This window comes from Aegilops tauschii, chromosome 1 (assembly GCF_002575655.3).
Source record: "Aegilops tauschii subsp. strangulata cultivar AL8/78 chromosome 1, Aet v6.0, whole genome shotgun sequence".
Classification (NCBI taxonomy): Eukaryota; Viridiplantae; Streptophyta; class Magnoliopsida; order Poales; family Poaceae; genus Aegilops; species Aegilops tauschii.
The window spans coordinates 484055015-484071689 of NC_053035.3; the positions used below are offsets into that span (position 1 = coordinate 484055015).

Here is a 16675-nt window from a genome sequence, read left to right on the forward strand (position 1 = left end):
ATAAGGTGTCGTGAGGAACCACTTTATGCCAATCTTCTCGCAGTAGTCGTTGAACTCGTTTGACGTAAACTCTCAGCCGCGATCTGTCCGTAGAGCGCGAACCTTCAGCTTGTGTTCCATCTCCGTTGCAGCCTTCAGCTTTTTAAACGCTTCAAACGCCTCATCTTTAGATTGTAGGAGAATGACCCACATGTATCTCGAGTAGTCATCTACCACAAGGAAAAAGTACTTCTTTCCTCCGTGAGTTGCTGGGGTGATAGGGCCACAAAGATCACCATGAAGCAGCTCGAGTGCATCACTTGCATGATAGGTAGACTGAGCAGGGAACGGCCTGCGGTGCTGTTTTCCAACCAAACACCCGTCACATACTCGATCAACATGGTCGATAAACGGCATCCCAGATACCATCTCCATCTTTGACATCTTCTTCAAGACATAGAAGTTAACGTGTCCAAATCTAGCATGCCATAACCATGAATCATCATCACTCTTGGCGAGCCAACACTCCGGTTGAGATTGATCAAGGTTGAAGATATAGAGCCTGTTCCGCGTGCGATTCACACGCGCTAGCACGTTTCGGAGGTTGTCGAAGATCGTCATCACTCCGTTCTCAATATCCACCTTGCATCCATTCTCGTCAAGTTTCCCGACAGAGATGATGTTGTTGCGAAGCCGTGGGATGTAGTACACTCCGGTGAGTATGCGATGTTCTCCTGTGAGACCCTCGAAGAGGACAGAACCTTGCCCGCAAATCTCCACATTTGAACCATCACTGAACTTGACCGAGCCTTGAACATCATATTCCAGCTCGAGGAACTTCTCCTTGCACCCCGTCATGTGGTTACTGGCACCTGTGTCAAGATACCATGACACATTCTGGTTTCCGGATAACTTCGGTATTACTTTCTTCTCATGAAGTAGCACCTTCCGGCTTGGTTTCACAACCGTTGTTTGGACGAGATCACAAACTTTGGCCATCAGAAGACCTGGACGTTCGTCTTCCTGCTTCGCCAAATTTGCCTTGATCTCCTGTTTGTTAGGCTCCACAAGATCACAATCTTCGGCCATCCGAAGACCTGGACGTTTGTCTTCCTGCTTCGCCAAATTTGCCTTGATCTCCCGCTTGTTAAGCTCCGGACAATCCTTTGCAAAGTGACCCATCTCATTGCAGTTATAGCACTTGACCTCGGACATATCCAAGTTTCGTGGCTTCCGCTCTTTAGATCGGTCCGCCTTAGCACGACCTTGTGGCTTGCCTTTTCCTTTGCATTCTTTGGTTTGTCCACCGCGCTTGGCGTTGCTTGAGCCTTCGCCAACGTTGCACCTTCCTTTGCTACTTGGGGACTCCCAATCTGCGCGCGAGTACATGAGTTGGTCACTACCTCCTCCTTTGCCTTTCCGACAGCCATGAGCATTCTCTTCCCATGTCCGCAAGCGTCCGATCGCCTCCGTTATGGTCATGTCGTCGATGTCGTAAAGCTGCTCGAGCGTGCCGATGATGTACGTGAATTTATCAGTCACCGAACTGAAAAACTTCTCCACAATCTCGGCTTCCTCGAGCTTCGCACCAAGCGCGTGGATCTCTCCCACCAAAGTAGTCAGACGCATGGCATAGTCGTTCACCGATTCAGTTTCCTCCATCTGCAACTTGTGAAATTGGCGCTTCAGCACTTGTGCCCGAGCCTTCGTGACGCGGTCTTCTCCAATCCTCGTCTCTTTGAGTGTGTTCCATGCCTCTCTTGCTGTCTCGAACTCCGCCAATGTCATCAGCACGGAATCCGGCACAGACTGGGCTATGGCGGCCATGGCACCTTCGTCGCACTCCTCATCGACGTCGTCGTCCGTAATGGCCTGCCACACTAGCAGGGTTCGGAGAATGATCTTCATCTTCACTGCCCACACGCCGTAGTTGGCGTCGGTGAGCATCGGATACTGGATGGGGATGTTGCGATGCGCCTGCACGTTGGCGTCGCCCGTTCCGCCACCACTGGTTGCTGACTTGCTGCCCTTCTTTACCTAGTCGTCGTTCTTGTTCGCCTTGAAACCGCCGTTGCCAGACTTGTTTCCTTTGAAACCGCCGTTGCCGGACTTGACCGACTCAGCGTCGCTGTCCGTCATCGTAGATCGTCGAGGCTCTAATACCAAATATTGGCTTTTGATCGCTTGATCAATTCACCCAGGAACAATAACGTACGTGTATGTGCTAAGCTAGCACACACGCAGGCAGCTGGATGGATAATCCTACCACACGTACGTGCAACTCCTATACGTGGAGTTGGCTTGGCTAGATCGATCGATACACGGCGGATCGTAGCGACTTCGTAACTTGGCGAACGGAAAAACTGATCGATGGATTTTGGTGATAGCCACAGGGGCGTGTCGCTCCTGGCTTTTCTTTGTATTGCTTTTCGTTGTTGTTTTTGGTTTTTCGATGGTTACAGGGCTGGGGGGTAGACGCATATATATATGCTGAACAAAGCCTACTGTCTATCCGACTTGATGTAGTATTCCAAATCCTACTTGATTTAAAATACTAATCATACTAGGACTCATGCACGTACTAGGTCTCATGCACGTGCCGTGCAAGTTTTATCGTGCTTAACTCTAACATTCACCCCCTTAAGCACGACATCCTCATTGCGACCTGGATCCCAAACACGACTGCTGCTTGATATTATCCTTGGCGATGGTTTCGCCGTTCCTCTTAGAATCCCAGTCACCGACTTTGCTATCGTCGGCTCATCCGTAGCTTGACGCCAACGCTCCTTCTTTGTTGCGTCGATCTTCACCTGGTCTTCGGTGCTTGGTAGACTGTCTTTCGGATCTTCGAGGGGACATCTTTTGAACCTAAGTGTGACCAAATTTCGGTCTAACTTTGTGTTCCAAGCTCTTGGTGCTTGTTTTAGCCCGTAAAGTGCCTTCTTGAGCTTGTAAACGTTCCTTTCTTCTCCTTGCTTCTCATAACCGAGGGGTTGTTCAACGTACACTTCTTCTGTGAGATAGCCGTTGAGGAAAGCGGATTTAACATCCATATGATGAACCTTCCAATCCTCTTGTGCTGCCAAAGCTAGGAGCACTCTCACCGTCTCGATTCGAGCAACCGGTGCAAACACCTCCTCATAGTCAACTCCTTGACGTTGTACGTAGCCCTTTGCAACGAGTCTTGCCTTCTACTTCACAGTGGCACCCTCTGTGTCCTTTTTCAACTTGTAAACCCACTTCAAACCTATGGCCTTTTGGTTCGGAGGTCGGGTTACCAAAGTCCACGTGCCATTGCTCTCGATCGCCTTCATCTCCTCATCCATGGCGTGCATCCAACTTGAACTTTTGCTCGCCTCTACGAAGTTCGCCGGCTCCTCGACTCCGAGTAAACACAAATCGGAGTACTCGAGCGTAAGTGGATTTGCGTACTTGTAGACTTTCTTGAGGGTCTTGTAGCGACGTGGCCCGGAAGAATCCGTTGTGCCTTGCGAAGGAGGCGATACAAATTGTGTCGGCGTCGATGCACTTGTGGAAGACGGTTGATTCTCAGGCGTGGTAGATGCCGGGTCATTGGCATCCGCGTCGTCGGTGTAGTCTTCGTGACCGTGACCATCATCTTGATTGTCATCGTCACTATGCGCCTCTTGGTCGAGATCTCCGCCCGTGTCGTGCGCGTCGTTGTCGCTATCACCTTGCGACCCATGCGCGTCATCGTCGGTGTCGGCACCATGATGATCACTACCACTATGGTCACCTTGGTTGGGCGTCTTGCCAACCACCTGGACGTCCTCCCCTGCATCATCATCAGTTGGAAATTCAACTGTGAATATGTTACTCTTTGGAGCATCGTCGGCTGCTGCGCTCCAATTCCACGCTTGGTTTTCTTCAAACACGACGTCGAGTGAAATCCGTAGACGCTTGGTTCGTGGATCGTAGAAGCGGTATGCCTTGGTGCCGGAACTCCTCTCGTACCCGATGAACACCATCTTGGTGCTACGATCGGCAAGCTTTGAGAGATGCGGCTTCGCCGTCTTCACATGTGCCACACACCCAAACGTCCGTAGATGAGACACATTCGGCTTCCGTCTGTAAATTGCTTCATACGGAGTCTTGCCGATCACTGCCTTCGTTGGAGCCCGGTTGAGAAGATAGACCGCCGTCGAGACAGCTTCTCCCCAAAAAGTCCCCGGCAAGTTCTTGCTCTTGAGTAAACTTCTCGCCATGTCAACGACGGTTCGATTGCGCCTTTCAACAACCCCGTTCTGCTGCGGCATATAAGGTGCCGTGAGGAACCTCTTTATGCCAATCTTCTCGCAGTAGTCGTTGAACTCGTTTGACGTAAACTCTCAGCCGCGATCTGTCCGTAGAGCGCGAACCTTCAGCTTGTGTTCCATCTCCGTTGCAGCCTTTAGCTTTTTAAACGCTTCAAACGCCTCATCTTTAGATTGTAGGAGAATGACCCACATGTATCTCGAGTAGTCATCTACCACAAGGAAGAAGTACTTCTTTCCTCCGTGAGTTGCTGGGGTGATAGGGCCACAAAGATCACCATGAAGCAGCTCGAGTGCATCACTTGCACGATAGGTAGACTGAGCAAGGAACGGCCTGCGGTGCTGTTTTCCAACCAAACACCCGTCACATACTCGATCAACATGGTCGATAAACGGCATCCCAGATACCATCTCCATCTTTGACATCTTCTTCAAGACATAGAAGTTAACGTGTCCAAATCTAGCATGCCATAACCATGAATCATCATCACTCTTGGCGAGCCAACACTCCGGTTGAGATTGATCAAGGTTGAGGATATAGAGCCTGTTCCGCGTGCGATTCACACGCGCTAGCACGTTTCGTAGGTTGTCGAAGATCGTCATCACTCCGTTCTCAATATCCACCTTGCATCCATTCTCGTCAAGTTTCCCGACAGAGATGATGTTGTTGCGATGCCGTGGGATGTAGTACACTCCGGTGAGTATGCGATGTTCTCCTGTGAGACCCTCGAAGAGGACAGAACCTTGCCCGCAAATCTCCACATTTGAACCATCACCGAACTTGACCGAGCCTTGAACATCATATTCCAGCTCGAGGAACTTCTCCTTGCACCCCGTCATGTGGTTACTGGCACCTGTGTCAAGATACCATGACACATTCTGGTTTCCAGATAACTTCGGTATTACTTTCTTCTCATGAAGTAGCACCTTCCGGATTGGTTTCACAACCGTTGTTTGGACGAGATCACAAACTTTGGCCATCAGAAGACCTGGACGTTCGTCTTCCTGCTTCGCCAAATTTGCCTTGATCTCCTGTTTGTTAGGCTCCACGAGATCACAAACTTCGGCCATCAGAAGACCTGGACGTTCGTCTTCCTGCTTCGCCAAATTTGCCTTGATCTCCCGCTTGTTAGGCTCCGGACAATCCTTTGCAAAGTGACCCATCTCATTGCAGTTATAGCACTTGACCTCGGACATATCAAGGTTCCGTGGCTTCCGCTCTTTAGATCGGTCCGCCTTACCACGACCTTGTGGCTTGCCTTTTCCTTTGCATTCTTCGGTTTGTCCACCGCGCTTCGCATTGCTTGAGCCTTTGCCAACATTGCGCCTTCCTTTGCTACTTGGGGACTCCCAATCTGCGCGCGAGTACATGAGTTGGTCACTACCTCCTCCTTTGCCTTTCCGACAGCCATGAGCATTCTCTTCCCATGTCCGCAAGCGTCCGATCGCCTCCGTTATGGTCATGTCGTCGATGTCGTAAAGCTGCTCGAGCGTGCCGATGATGTACGTGAATTTATTAGTCACCGAACTGAAAAACTTCTCCACAATCTCGGCTTCCTCGAGCTTCGCACCAAGCGTGCGGGTCTCTCCCACCAAAGTAGTCAGACGCATGGCATAGTCGTTCACCGATTCAGTTTCCTCCATCTGCAACTTGTGAAATTGGCGCTTCAGCACTTGTGCCCGAGCCTTCGTGACGCGATCTTCTCCGATCCTCGTCTCTTTGAGTGCGTTCCATGCCTCTCTTGCTGTCTCGAACTCCGCCAATGTCATCAGCACGAAATCCGGCACAGACTGGGCTATGGCGGCCATGGCACCTTCGTCGCACTCCTCATCGACGTCGTCGTCCGTAATGGCCTGCCACACTCGCAGGGTTCGGAGAATGATCTTCATCTTCAGTGCCCACACGTTGTAGTTGGCGTCGGTGAGCATCGGATACTGGATGGGGATGTTGCGATGCGCCTGCACGTTGGCGCCGCCCGTTCCGCCACCACTGGTTGCTGACTTGCCGCCCTTCTTTACCTTGTCGTCGTTCTTGTTCGCCTTGAAACCGCCGTTGCCAGACTTGTTTCCTTTGAAACCGCCGTTGCCGGACTTGACTGACTCAGCGTCGCTGTCCGTCATTGTAGATCGTCGAGGCTCTGATACCAAATATTGGCTTTTGATCGCTTGATCAATTCACCCAGGAACGATAACATACGTGTATGTGCTAAGCTAGCACACACGCAGGCAGCTGGATGGATAATCCTACCACACGTACGTGCAACTCCTATACGTGGAGTTGGCTTGGCTAGATCGATCGATACACGGCGGATCGTAGCGACTTCGTAACTTGGCGAACGGAAAAACTGATCGATGGATTTTGGTGATAGCCACAGGGGCGTGTCGCTCCTGGCTTTTCTTTGTATTGCTTTTCGTTGTTGTTTTTGGTTTTTCGATGGTTACAGGGCTGGGGGGTAGACGCATATATATATGCTGAACAAAGCCTACTGTCTATCCGACTTGATGTAGTATTCCAAATCCTACTTGATTTAAAATACTAATCATACTAGGACTTATGCACGTACTAGGTCTCATGCACGTGCCGTGCAAGTTTTATCGTGCTTAACTCTAACAAATGGAACATGAATTCTTAATACATACTCATATGCCATCTATAGAAAAAGATGACCTCATGCAGTCATGCCACTGTGCAACACCACGACGATGAACAGCACCCAGTGATCACTGAACAAGTCTCAAATCAATATGCGTTTGCGATTTGTGGTTCTGTCCTATTTTAGGGTTGTATCTCTTCTATAATCTTTTGGTTATATATATATATATATATATATATATATATATATATATATATATATATATATATATATATATATATATATATCTGTTTTTACACTTCTATTATAGGTCTTGAGTATTATGCCCGTTCAACAAGTAGAAAACCAGCAAAATTTTCAATATTAAGGGGGAAATCTGAAGGTGTATAAGTTAAACACAGATCTCTAGATACATTCAGTAATAAGTTTTATTTATACATTCCAACCATTATAACTACACATGGGAAATACGGATGAGGTGCCTGATGTCAGCTGCAATCACAGATCTAAGAATCACCTTTTTAAATGTGAATGATATATAAAATTATCAAAGAGTAAGAACGACACACCTAGAATTAACCCTGAATGTTAGATATTACCATTATTGTATATAGATTCACGCAGTGTGCTGTAGAGGTTTGTGAAGCAGTAGCATAGGATAGATTTTCTTTAGCATGGTTCAAATCACCATTGCATGAAATAAGAACATACCCATTGCTTATGTAAAATCGTACAGGAGAGGAAGGACGTTTACCAGACTGAACTTGTTATTCTGCAAACTTATGTTGACACAGACTATTGACTGGGTCTCTGGCTTGGTGCTACCTGTATGAGGTACCCCCTTATGGTGTTGTTGGTGCCATTTTTATTGGCCTGCTGGTACTGTGGTACATATTCAGTTAATCACGCAGAGTTATAGGAATATAGGCAAGACTGAAATATGTGTTCATCTGGAAGCCTATAGACAGACATCTGGAAGCCTGTAGAGGCTAAACAATATTTTAGTGATCTTGGATGCCATCACCTACATAGTGTGCTTCCAGTTTTTTTTTCATGGACAGTCAGATAGTATTTCACCTAGCTTTTCCAGTTTGTTGGTTCATGGACGGCCAGATGGTATCTCACCTAGCCGGCCTGCTTTCAAGTATCAGTTTGCTAAGCAGGCAAATGCCTCTGCAATTTTTGCTAGCACTTATAATACATCAATTGGTTTCTTATTGTTGAAATTTGAAGACCTATGAATTAGAAGAATGCCCTTTTTATAGGATGCCTATACTTAGAGGCTTATAGTTGAGTATTTTCTAATGTGGTGCAAATTTTGTGTTGTTCTTATGGCCCATGGTCATATGTCAAGTATTCCAATACATTTCCACATATCAGTTTTTTTATTCTTCACGTAACACATGTTCATGTCCAATCAAGGATGGATTCAAGTGGTGCTGGGACATGTACAGAAATGGAGTTCATTATATATGGAGACAGGTTTTGAATTGGGGTTTGATTCTGATGTAAATTGCACTACGACTACATCACAAAGACAAACCCAGCTGAAGAATCAATACCTTAGTTCTAAGAAGATAACAAAACTAGATGTATCTTTTCTTGTATGAGTTACTTTGCCACGAATCAAGTCTTGGGACGACTTACCAGATATTTTTAGAAAACTAAATAGCTTATCAATCCTCATGGCGCGGCGTGCCGCCGCGCACTACCTGCTAGTTAATCTTAGAGCAGCTTTATTTCAGTGTAATTTTTCTTTCGAAGGTCATGTTGTCAATGTTGAAGCACATAGATTAGCCAAATATTCACTTAATCTTGGTCCGGGGCGTCACCTTTTTGGTTAGACCACCTCATGATCCGAATTGTATCCCACTTTCTGTGGTTCTTGATGAATAAAATTGGCGTTACCTCTCAAAAAAAAAACTGCTGCCGCACGGGCGCATATATTCATCCATGCATCATCAATGTTTGAGGAACCAACCAAATTCTGAAGCACGTAAGAAGGGACAGTTCCAACTTCCAAAGGCAGAGCTGAAGAAGCACTCGTTTTCCCTTGACTAGAAGAACGCCCGTGCGTTGCAACGGGGCCATATTAACTTTAAAAGTTTAATATCAATTATGTTAATATTACATTTAATATTCTCATACATATTAAGTGACATTGACGACCTTTTTTACCATCAAATTCTCACACACACACCCTTTCCCTCCCTCTTCCTCACTCTCTCTTCCCCTCTCCCTCACTCGAGAGGTGAGACGAAAATAAACCCGGAACGGAGACTACCAACTGAGACATTAGGAGTAAAGATCATTTAGTTGATAAGAATAAATAGAAAACGGTGTTAAAAAGGAGAAACAGATTAGAATACATTGAAAAACCAAAAGGACGATGTAAAAGGGGATTCGTCCTGCCCCCCGGGCCTTGCCACCGAACCGGCTCAGCGGTCCAGTCCCCGCGCGGTCGTCTTCTCCTGTTTTCCGAGCCGCGTCGCTACAGAGCCGGGCTCCCGCCCGACCACCTCGCTGGCATCGAAGGGGAATGGATAAGGGTGACGCCCTTCCTTCCCTGCCCCCATGGCCTCACTCCTCCTCGACGCCCCCTCCCAAATCCACTTCTCCTCCTCGCTCGCTCGATCCCGTCGATCTGGACAAAGTCAGACGCCACGGCCACCATGACCGACCCCGTCCACATGGCCACTGCCCTCCCTGCGGGCTAGGAGCTTGTCGAGGAGCTCCGAACGCCTTCGCTACTTCGTCTGCACCAACGAGATCAAGTCCAGCACCCCGCATTGACGTCGCTGCCGTCTTCCCCAACCTTGGGCCACCGCGACATTGCCGTTCGATCCGCGCCGCCCCGAGCTCCCATGTCTTCCCCTAGGGCGCCATTGACACCGCCATGATCTCCTCTTGCCTTTCCCCTGTTTCCCCTCTCGTTTGCTCTCGTTAGGTATTTCGCCGTGGCTGAGAACCGCCGTCCGCCATGGCCATTGCAGGGGTAGCCACCGAGCTCCTCGGATTGACCCCGTGGCACATGCCCGCTCCTATGCACGCCCATGCCCGAGCCTGCCGCTCTTCTTCCGCGCCCGCGGGGCCACTCCCTCTCCATGCCCACGCACGTGCTACACCGCGTCGGTCGCGCCCGCCGCTGCCGTCGCGCTCGCCGCAGCCATCGCACCACTGTGCCCCGCGCGACACACATCCTGGCCGCGCGCCACACTCTCGCTGGCTGCGCTCGCCCCGTCTGCTGCCGCCTATCCCTTCGCTCGCCCCGCTGTCGCGCCCCTGCCTCGCGCCGCCTCCAGTCGTGGCCATCTTCTGCCTGCCGCCCCCTCAGCCACGCCGGCCGCATCTCTGCCCTCCACCGTTGGCCGCTCGCCTCGCCTGCTGCGTGTTGCTTCCTACTGCTATCCGCTGCTCTACCGCTGGTACGCTGCTGCGCCATGCCCTCGACACCGCTGTGGACAAATGTGGCGGAGGGATTGTTAATGGAGTACGAGAAGGAGGTGGCGGAGAAGGTGTGGAGAGGCAGGAGGTCTGGGGCGGTGTCACCTGGCTGTGGTGGAGGTGTTTATGCGAGAAGGAGCCGGAGTGGAAGGAGAGGTCACAATTGGAAAGAATCGCAAAAAAAATCATAACCCCGAGATCTCAGTTCAAAAAAATGCTAATATTGATGGAGGGGTGATTTCCTTCAATAGGTGGAAAACATAGGAAATATTGGTTGTTATCAAGGAAAGGTAAAAATTTAGGAAAGTTAGGATTTTTGAACTGATTTCTATGCAAATGGGGTTTTATTGTTTGGTAACATGATATCAGTACCTGCCCGTTTGTGACGTGTCTGATTAGGAAAGTTTGCAAATGTTAAGAAACTATTTATTGGGAGAAAAGTTGTGACGTGTCTGTTATTTGTTTCCTAAAACAAATTTCACTAATAAGAGAAATCGATTGATTTAGATAAGTTAGGAAAGTTAGATTAAAATGTATTATTTGTTTTCTGAAAATCTGTTATTTGTTTCCTAAGACAAATTGAACCAATAAAAGGAATCAATTGATTTGCATAATTTAAGGAAGTTAGATTAAAATGTATTATTTGTTTCCTGAAAATCTGTTATTTGTTTCCTAAGACAAATTGAACCAATAAAAAGAATCGATTGATTTGCATAATTTAAGGAAGTTAGATCCGTGATTTGTTATACGTTAGGAAAGTTCTGGTTGTAATAAAGAGTGGAGAGAAAAATAAACCGATGAACCAGGATGGGAGGGGGTGGTGGGAGGAGAGACGGTAAAAACCCAGTGAAAATAAACGCGGACCAGGGTGGGAGGGGGTGGTGGGAGGAGAGACGGAAAAAAAAACAGCGAAAATAAACCGCGGAGACGATTCACCAACTCATCCCTTAGGAGTAGAGATCCGTACGTACTGCTCACCACAACAGCTCTAGTTCCAGCGCACAAGATTTTCATCGGCATCAAGCAGTTCATCTACCGACACAGTGCGTTCGTTCATCTACCTTAAATGAATCCAATAATGTAAAAATAAAATAAAATTGAACTAAAACCACGACGAGTAAATCAGAACGGAGGGAGTAGAAGAGAGATGCACCACACACAAATAAGAAGCAGCGATCAACTGTTAGTTTGTGGTGGCCGACATTTTTATTTGATGCTACAACGCCGGCCTGAACCAAATATTGCAAAAGGGGCGGATCAAGAGAGGAGAACGTGAGAATATATAAAACAGAGGCTACTACAGTGAGGTCGTCAGCACAGCATGCACACAGGTGAGCTGTGACATGAAGAGAAGATCTAGGGTCTGCTTTCTGAGAAGCTTAGCATTGCGCTTTTTCCTGATGTTCTAGTTGTAGAGAAGATTGATGAGCACAGTGTATCGAGTTGTGTCAGGAGTTGCAAGCCCCCACAGATGACGAAAATTTTGAGGTGAGTTGATCAACCCAAAGGAGTGAAGTCTGAAAAAAAAAAACTGAGAGTGTAGCCGCGACGCAAACGAACCCTGACCTCTCAATCCCGGAAGTCTGTACCCTAAACAGTAGGGAGTGAAGTAGTAGATGATCAGTGGTCTCAGAATCAGAGCACAGTTCCCCTCCTGGACCGATGGTTCGCTGGTGAAGAATCGATTCTTGCAAGCGAGCCACTGTATTTTGCTACTAGATACTTTCTCCGTCCGGAAATACTTGTCATCAAAATGAATAAAAGAGGATGTATCTAGACGTATTTTAGTTCCAGATACATCTTTTTCTATCCATTTTGATAACAAGTATTTTTGGACGAAAAGAGTATGTGCAGAAGCATTTAATAATAAGTATCTGCAAAGCAAGAGGTCCTCCCCACTTGTGCCAAGAAGTTTTGAGTTGGAACCACATTGCACTTTGCAGGGATAAGAACAGTACCAATTTCAAGGGCTTTGACTCCTTGCCTGTTCCATTTGTGCGCCTTGTTGCTTGTACAAGATTTTTGCACTATAAACCATAGAGATACATGATGCCGCTGCTGACTCTTGCTGAATGCTTAATATAGTTGCGTCTTTGTTTTAACCCAGGGTACTTCCTCCGTTCCAAAATACTTGTCGTGGATTTAGGTCAAATTTGTACTAAAACTACCCTCCGTTCCAAAATACTTGTCGTGATTTTAGGTCAAATTTGTACTAAAACCATAACAAGTATTTTGGAACGGAAGAAGTAGTAGACGGGGCATAACGACAGATAGGAGAGGACAGGACAGTAGTTTCTACTGATTCAGTACGCCGTATATATGATGATAAGTTGAGAAGCTTGTGTAATGCGTGAACCTAGCTACCAATATCTTGCGGGAGAATACTTGGACACTGTTGCGGTTGCTCAGTCAAACACAATCTTATGACTTGGCTGTGTGTCTATATATATATATATATATATATATATATATATATATATATATATATATATATATTAGCAAAAAGTCCGTGCGTTGTAACGGGAAAAAAACATTTCATATCTCTAGCTGGGTCAGTTAGACAAATTGTGCGTGGCCGGTTGGCAGGTTATGAGATCGAACCCTCCCATCGAAATCACTAATTAAGGAGTACTCGTTGCAAAGAACACTCCACTTTCCCAGGTCGCGACAAGTGGCGCACATGCAGCGTGCCACTTGTCGCAACCCGGAAGTTTTCCTTTTTTTCGTAGATCCGTTTATTCAAAACGTTTTATCTCTTAAACCATCCAAATCTCGAACCGTTTTCACCATTGGATTCCTCGCGTCGAGATCTTCAAAACCAGATCCCATGTTGATAGGTTTTGACGAACTTTTTATTCACGAAAAAAACCGCACGAAAAAACCGGGCGAAAAAACCGAACCGGGAGCACGGTTTTTTCCCTTTCCGAAAGAGGCACGCCCGTGCCTCTCGCGAAATCACAACCGTGCCTCTCGTGGAAGCAAAACCGTGACTCTCGTGGAAGGAAAAAAACAGAAAACGCGTTTTTTTTTCGTTTCCGAGAGGCACGGCCGTGACTCTCGCGAAAGCACAACCGTGTCTCTCGCGAAAGCAAAAACCGCGACTCTCGCGAAAGAAAAAAAACAGAAAACGCGTTTTTTTCCCTTTCCTAGAGGCACGGCCGTGACTTTCGCGAAAGCACAACCGTGCCTCTCGCGGAAGCAAACCATGACTCTCACGAAAGAAAAAAAAACAGAAAACGCGTTTTGTTTTTCCCTTTCCGAGAGGCTCTCGTGAAAGCACAACCATGCCTCTCGCGGAAGCAAAACCGTGACTCTCGCGAAAGAAAAAAAAAACAGAAAACGCGTTTTTTTTCGTTTTCGAAAGGCACGGCCGTGACTCTCGCAAAAGCACAACCGTACCTCTCGCGGAAGAAAAACCGTGACTTTCGCGAAAGGAAAAAAAAGAAAACGCATTTTTTCACGCAAAAAAATTATTTTTTGGAATTTTTTTTATCGAAAAGCTAAGAAAGACCGGGGGAAACCAAAACGTCAAAAAAATCCGGAAAAAAACCGTTTAAAAAGCCGAAAACGCGTGCGGAAAAATAAAAAAAACAAAATTCGAAGGAAGCGTCCAGAGCGCGACACGTGGCGAATGGCTAAGAGCGCGCCAAGTGGCGTTGATCGTTGCGAGGCTCCCGAAGGAGCGCTCGTTAACTAGTTGCTCCCCCCTCCCATCGGCTATTTTATTTTTTGCCAGCTCTCCGGACCTGGGCCACAGTGCGCCATCAGGTGGGCTTCCTCCATTGGGCCAAAGCTGATGGCAAATAACGAAACCAAATAGCGTACGTGAAATTAATTGAAGCGGGACCAAACAAAGCGGAATAGTAGGTATAGATACACATCCACCAACCTGGACCGACAAAGACAACCTAATCCTAGTCGTACGTGACCTCCTATATGGACTCCAAAACCTATACGAACTAGTCATGTACTCCCTCCGTCCCATAATGTAAGATGTTTTTTGGCAATTGTGCAGTGCCAAAAAACGTCTTACATTATGGGACGGAGGGAGTACTAAGCTGACTACTACTACTCCTAACTACCAGAACTCACGCATAAACTCTCCGACTAGTACTTCCAAATCTAATTACACGGCAACCGGCCGGACAAGTAATCCTACTGCAACTCTAACTCAAGATTTACTCCTAACAGATAAGACGTCCAAATAAGCATGGAGTAAAGGTTGAATTGGTTCAAGTCTGACACTTTGACCTTGAGCACTCCTGACAAGTCAAGAAAAAGAGAAACTAGCTAGACTAGCTTGAGCACAAGGTTCAACCTTTACTTCTACCACTGGGGTCAGGGAGCACAAGGTTCAACCTTTACTTGTACCACTGGGGTCAGGGAGCACAAGGTTCAACCTTTACTTGTACCACTGGGTTCAGGGAGCACAAGGTTCAACCTTTACTTCTACCACTGGGGTCAGGGAGCACAAGGTTCACGCGATGTGCATGAAGGGCTGGCTGGCTCAACAGAAAGCCAGCCAGGACCCTTCCCAGTAGCACGGCTATAAAATCCCGAACCGAACTAGACAGCAGTTTCATTCACAGCTTACTCCTGGCTTCTGAAACGCAAACAATATCGTCACTTCCCTGCTACGCTAGTACTGAAAGTGAGTATTGGAGGAAAGCAAACTGGAAATCCGTATCAAAAGTGCTCATGTTTTCCAGCTTGTTTTTCTCCAATATCTCACTTTCGCTCGATTTGCCTGATGATCTGGGGATACCTATGATAGATACATGTGCCACTTGAAGTGAGAGTTAGATGGAACTGAACCATCTTCGTTACGGCCGATTGCCTGTTGATCTGTGGTTCAGTTTCCTCTGATATCTCACTTTGAATGGTCCATCTGGCCAAATGGCTGCAAGGATTGGTTCGAGGGAGGAAATTGGTTCAACTACCTTGGTTGAATTGCTTGGTGCAGTTTGTGTTCAGGAGGAAATGGCTGCCGATACAAAGCTTACTTCCTCCTCACACTTAACTCCTATCTTTTTACTGCGTTGTGTTCAGGAGGACCTTCATACCCGAATGAATCAGTTTGCGGTTGCGGTCGTCGCAAGTTTCCAAAACATTCCTTTTTGCACTACGTATTTCGCATAGGTGTCCTGAAATAGTTTAGGAGAAAACAAGTGATTTAATCAACTGACAAAGCAAATAAACACATCGAACAACAACAAAAAATTGTAGATCTATAAAACCGATATTACACCAGTTGCTGCAGACATGAACACACATTTCATGCTAGCTGAGTAAAATAAACAGAAGAGCTTACAGTAGATTCTTATTAGGTAAACATGGACTCAAAGATAGATGTTGCAAACAATTCAAGTTGCTAGAATGAGGAAATATCACCATCGATTTGGACATAACAAGTATATATGGATATCATGATATGGAACCCAATAATGACAACAGGAATGAAGAATAGAGCCCTGAAACTATTAAAGCAGTAAAGATACGACAAATCAGCCATGTTGAAACGTGATAGTAGCAGTCATGTACATAAGCAGATTTATTTCAAAACATATCTTCTGCATCATCAAAAGGAATTCGAACTAGAATAAAACAACAGTTGTTCTCCAAAAAAAGGAACAGGGAAGTTTTGCAAGTTCTATTTCCAGGGAACTAAGCGAATTGCTAGCTGCGTCAAAGATGATGAACTGACCTCTTCGGAAGCTTTGCTGCTTCTTCACACTTAAGTTCTGCATAAAGACCATCAAGATTTAACAATTCTTCATGTGTCCCCATCTCAACAAGTTGGCCTTCCTCCATCACTGCTATATAATCAGCATTCCTGATAAGGCTGAGACGTCTAGCAATGATGATAGTAGACCTCCCAAGCATCAAAACATCTAGTGCTTACTGAACAGCTTTCTCTGCCTCAAAATCAAGAGCACCAGTAACCTCATCCAGCAAGAGAATTGATGCATTTGAGAGCACAGCACGAGCAATGGAGAGCTTTATCTTTTGTTCCTCTGTCAGCTATAAGGGTTTTCCTACTAGTGACTACGAGTTGTTAATAGAAACAATGAGTTGTAAGGGGTGGGGGGGGGGGGGGGGGGGGGGCAATGCCCGCCATACTCCGACCTCCCGAGATTTCTCCAACGCAAAGTAAAGTACATCTAATATATTTTCACGGCAGGTCCGGCATCTCGGCTGTCCGGCGGTCGGCGGCGAGGGATTTGGGGCTAGGGTTTTGGAGAATGGGTGGGCGGAGGGTGCTTCTGTTAACTTATATGTATTATTCATTAAACTGGTATGAACTCATTGTGCGCCTCTCAATCCAGGTATTCTACTTAGGGGTGAGGTCTTGGGTGGTGGACTAGAAGACCCAGTTCATTGCAC

At 46.8% G+C, this 16675-nt stretch overlaps 1 protein-coding gene across 1 annotated transcript; it reads right to left on the minus strand.

Annotated features, from left to right (window-relative positions):
* Positions 1 to 3170: 3170 nt before the first annotated feature.
* On the minus strand, positions 3171 to 4256 carry LOC141039168 (uncharacterized). Its single transcript, XM_073506482.1, has one exon. It carries the CDS (start codon positions 4254 to 4256, stop codon positions 3171 to 3173), a length of 1086 nt encoding a protein of 361 aa, XP_073362583.1.
* Positions 4257 to 16675: the final 12419 nt, after the last annotated feature.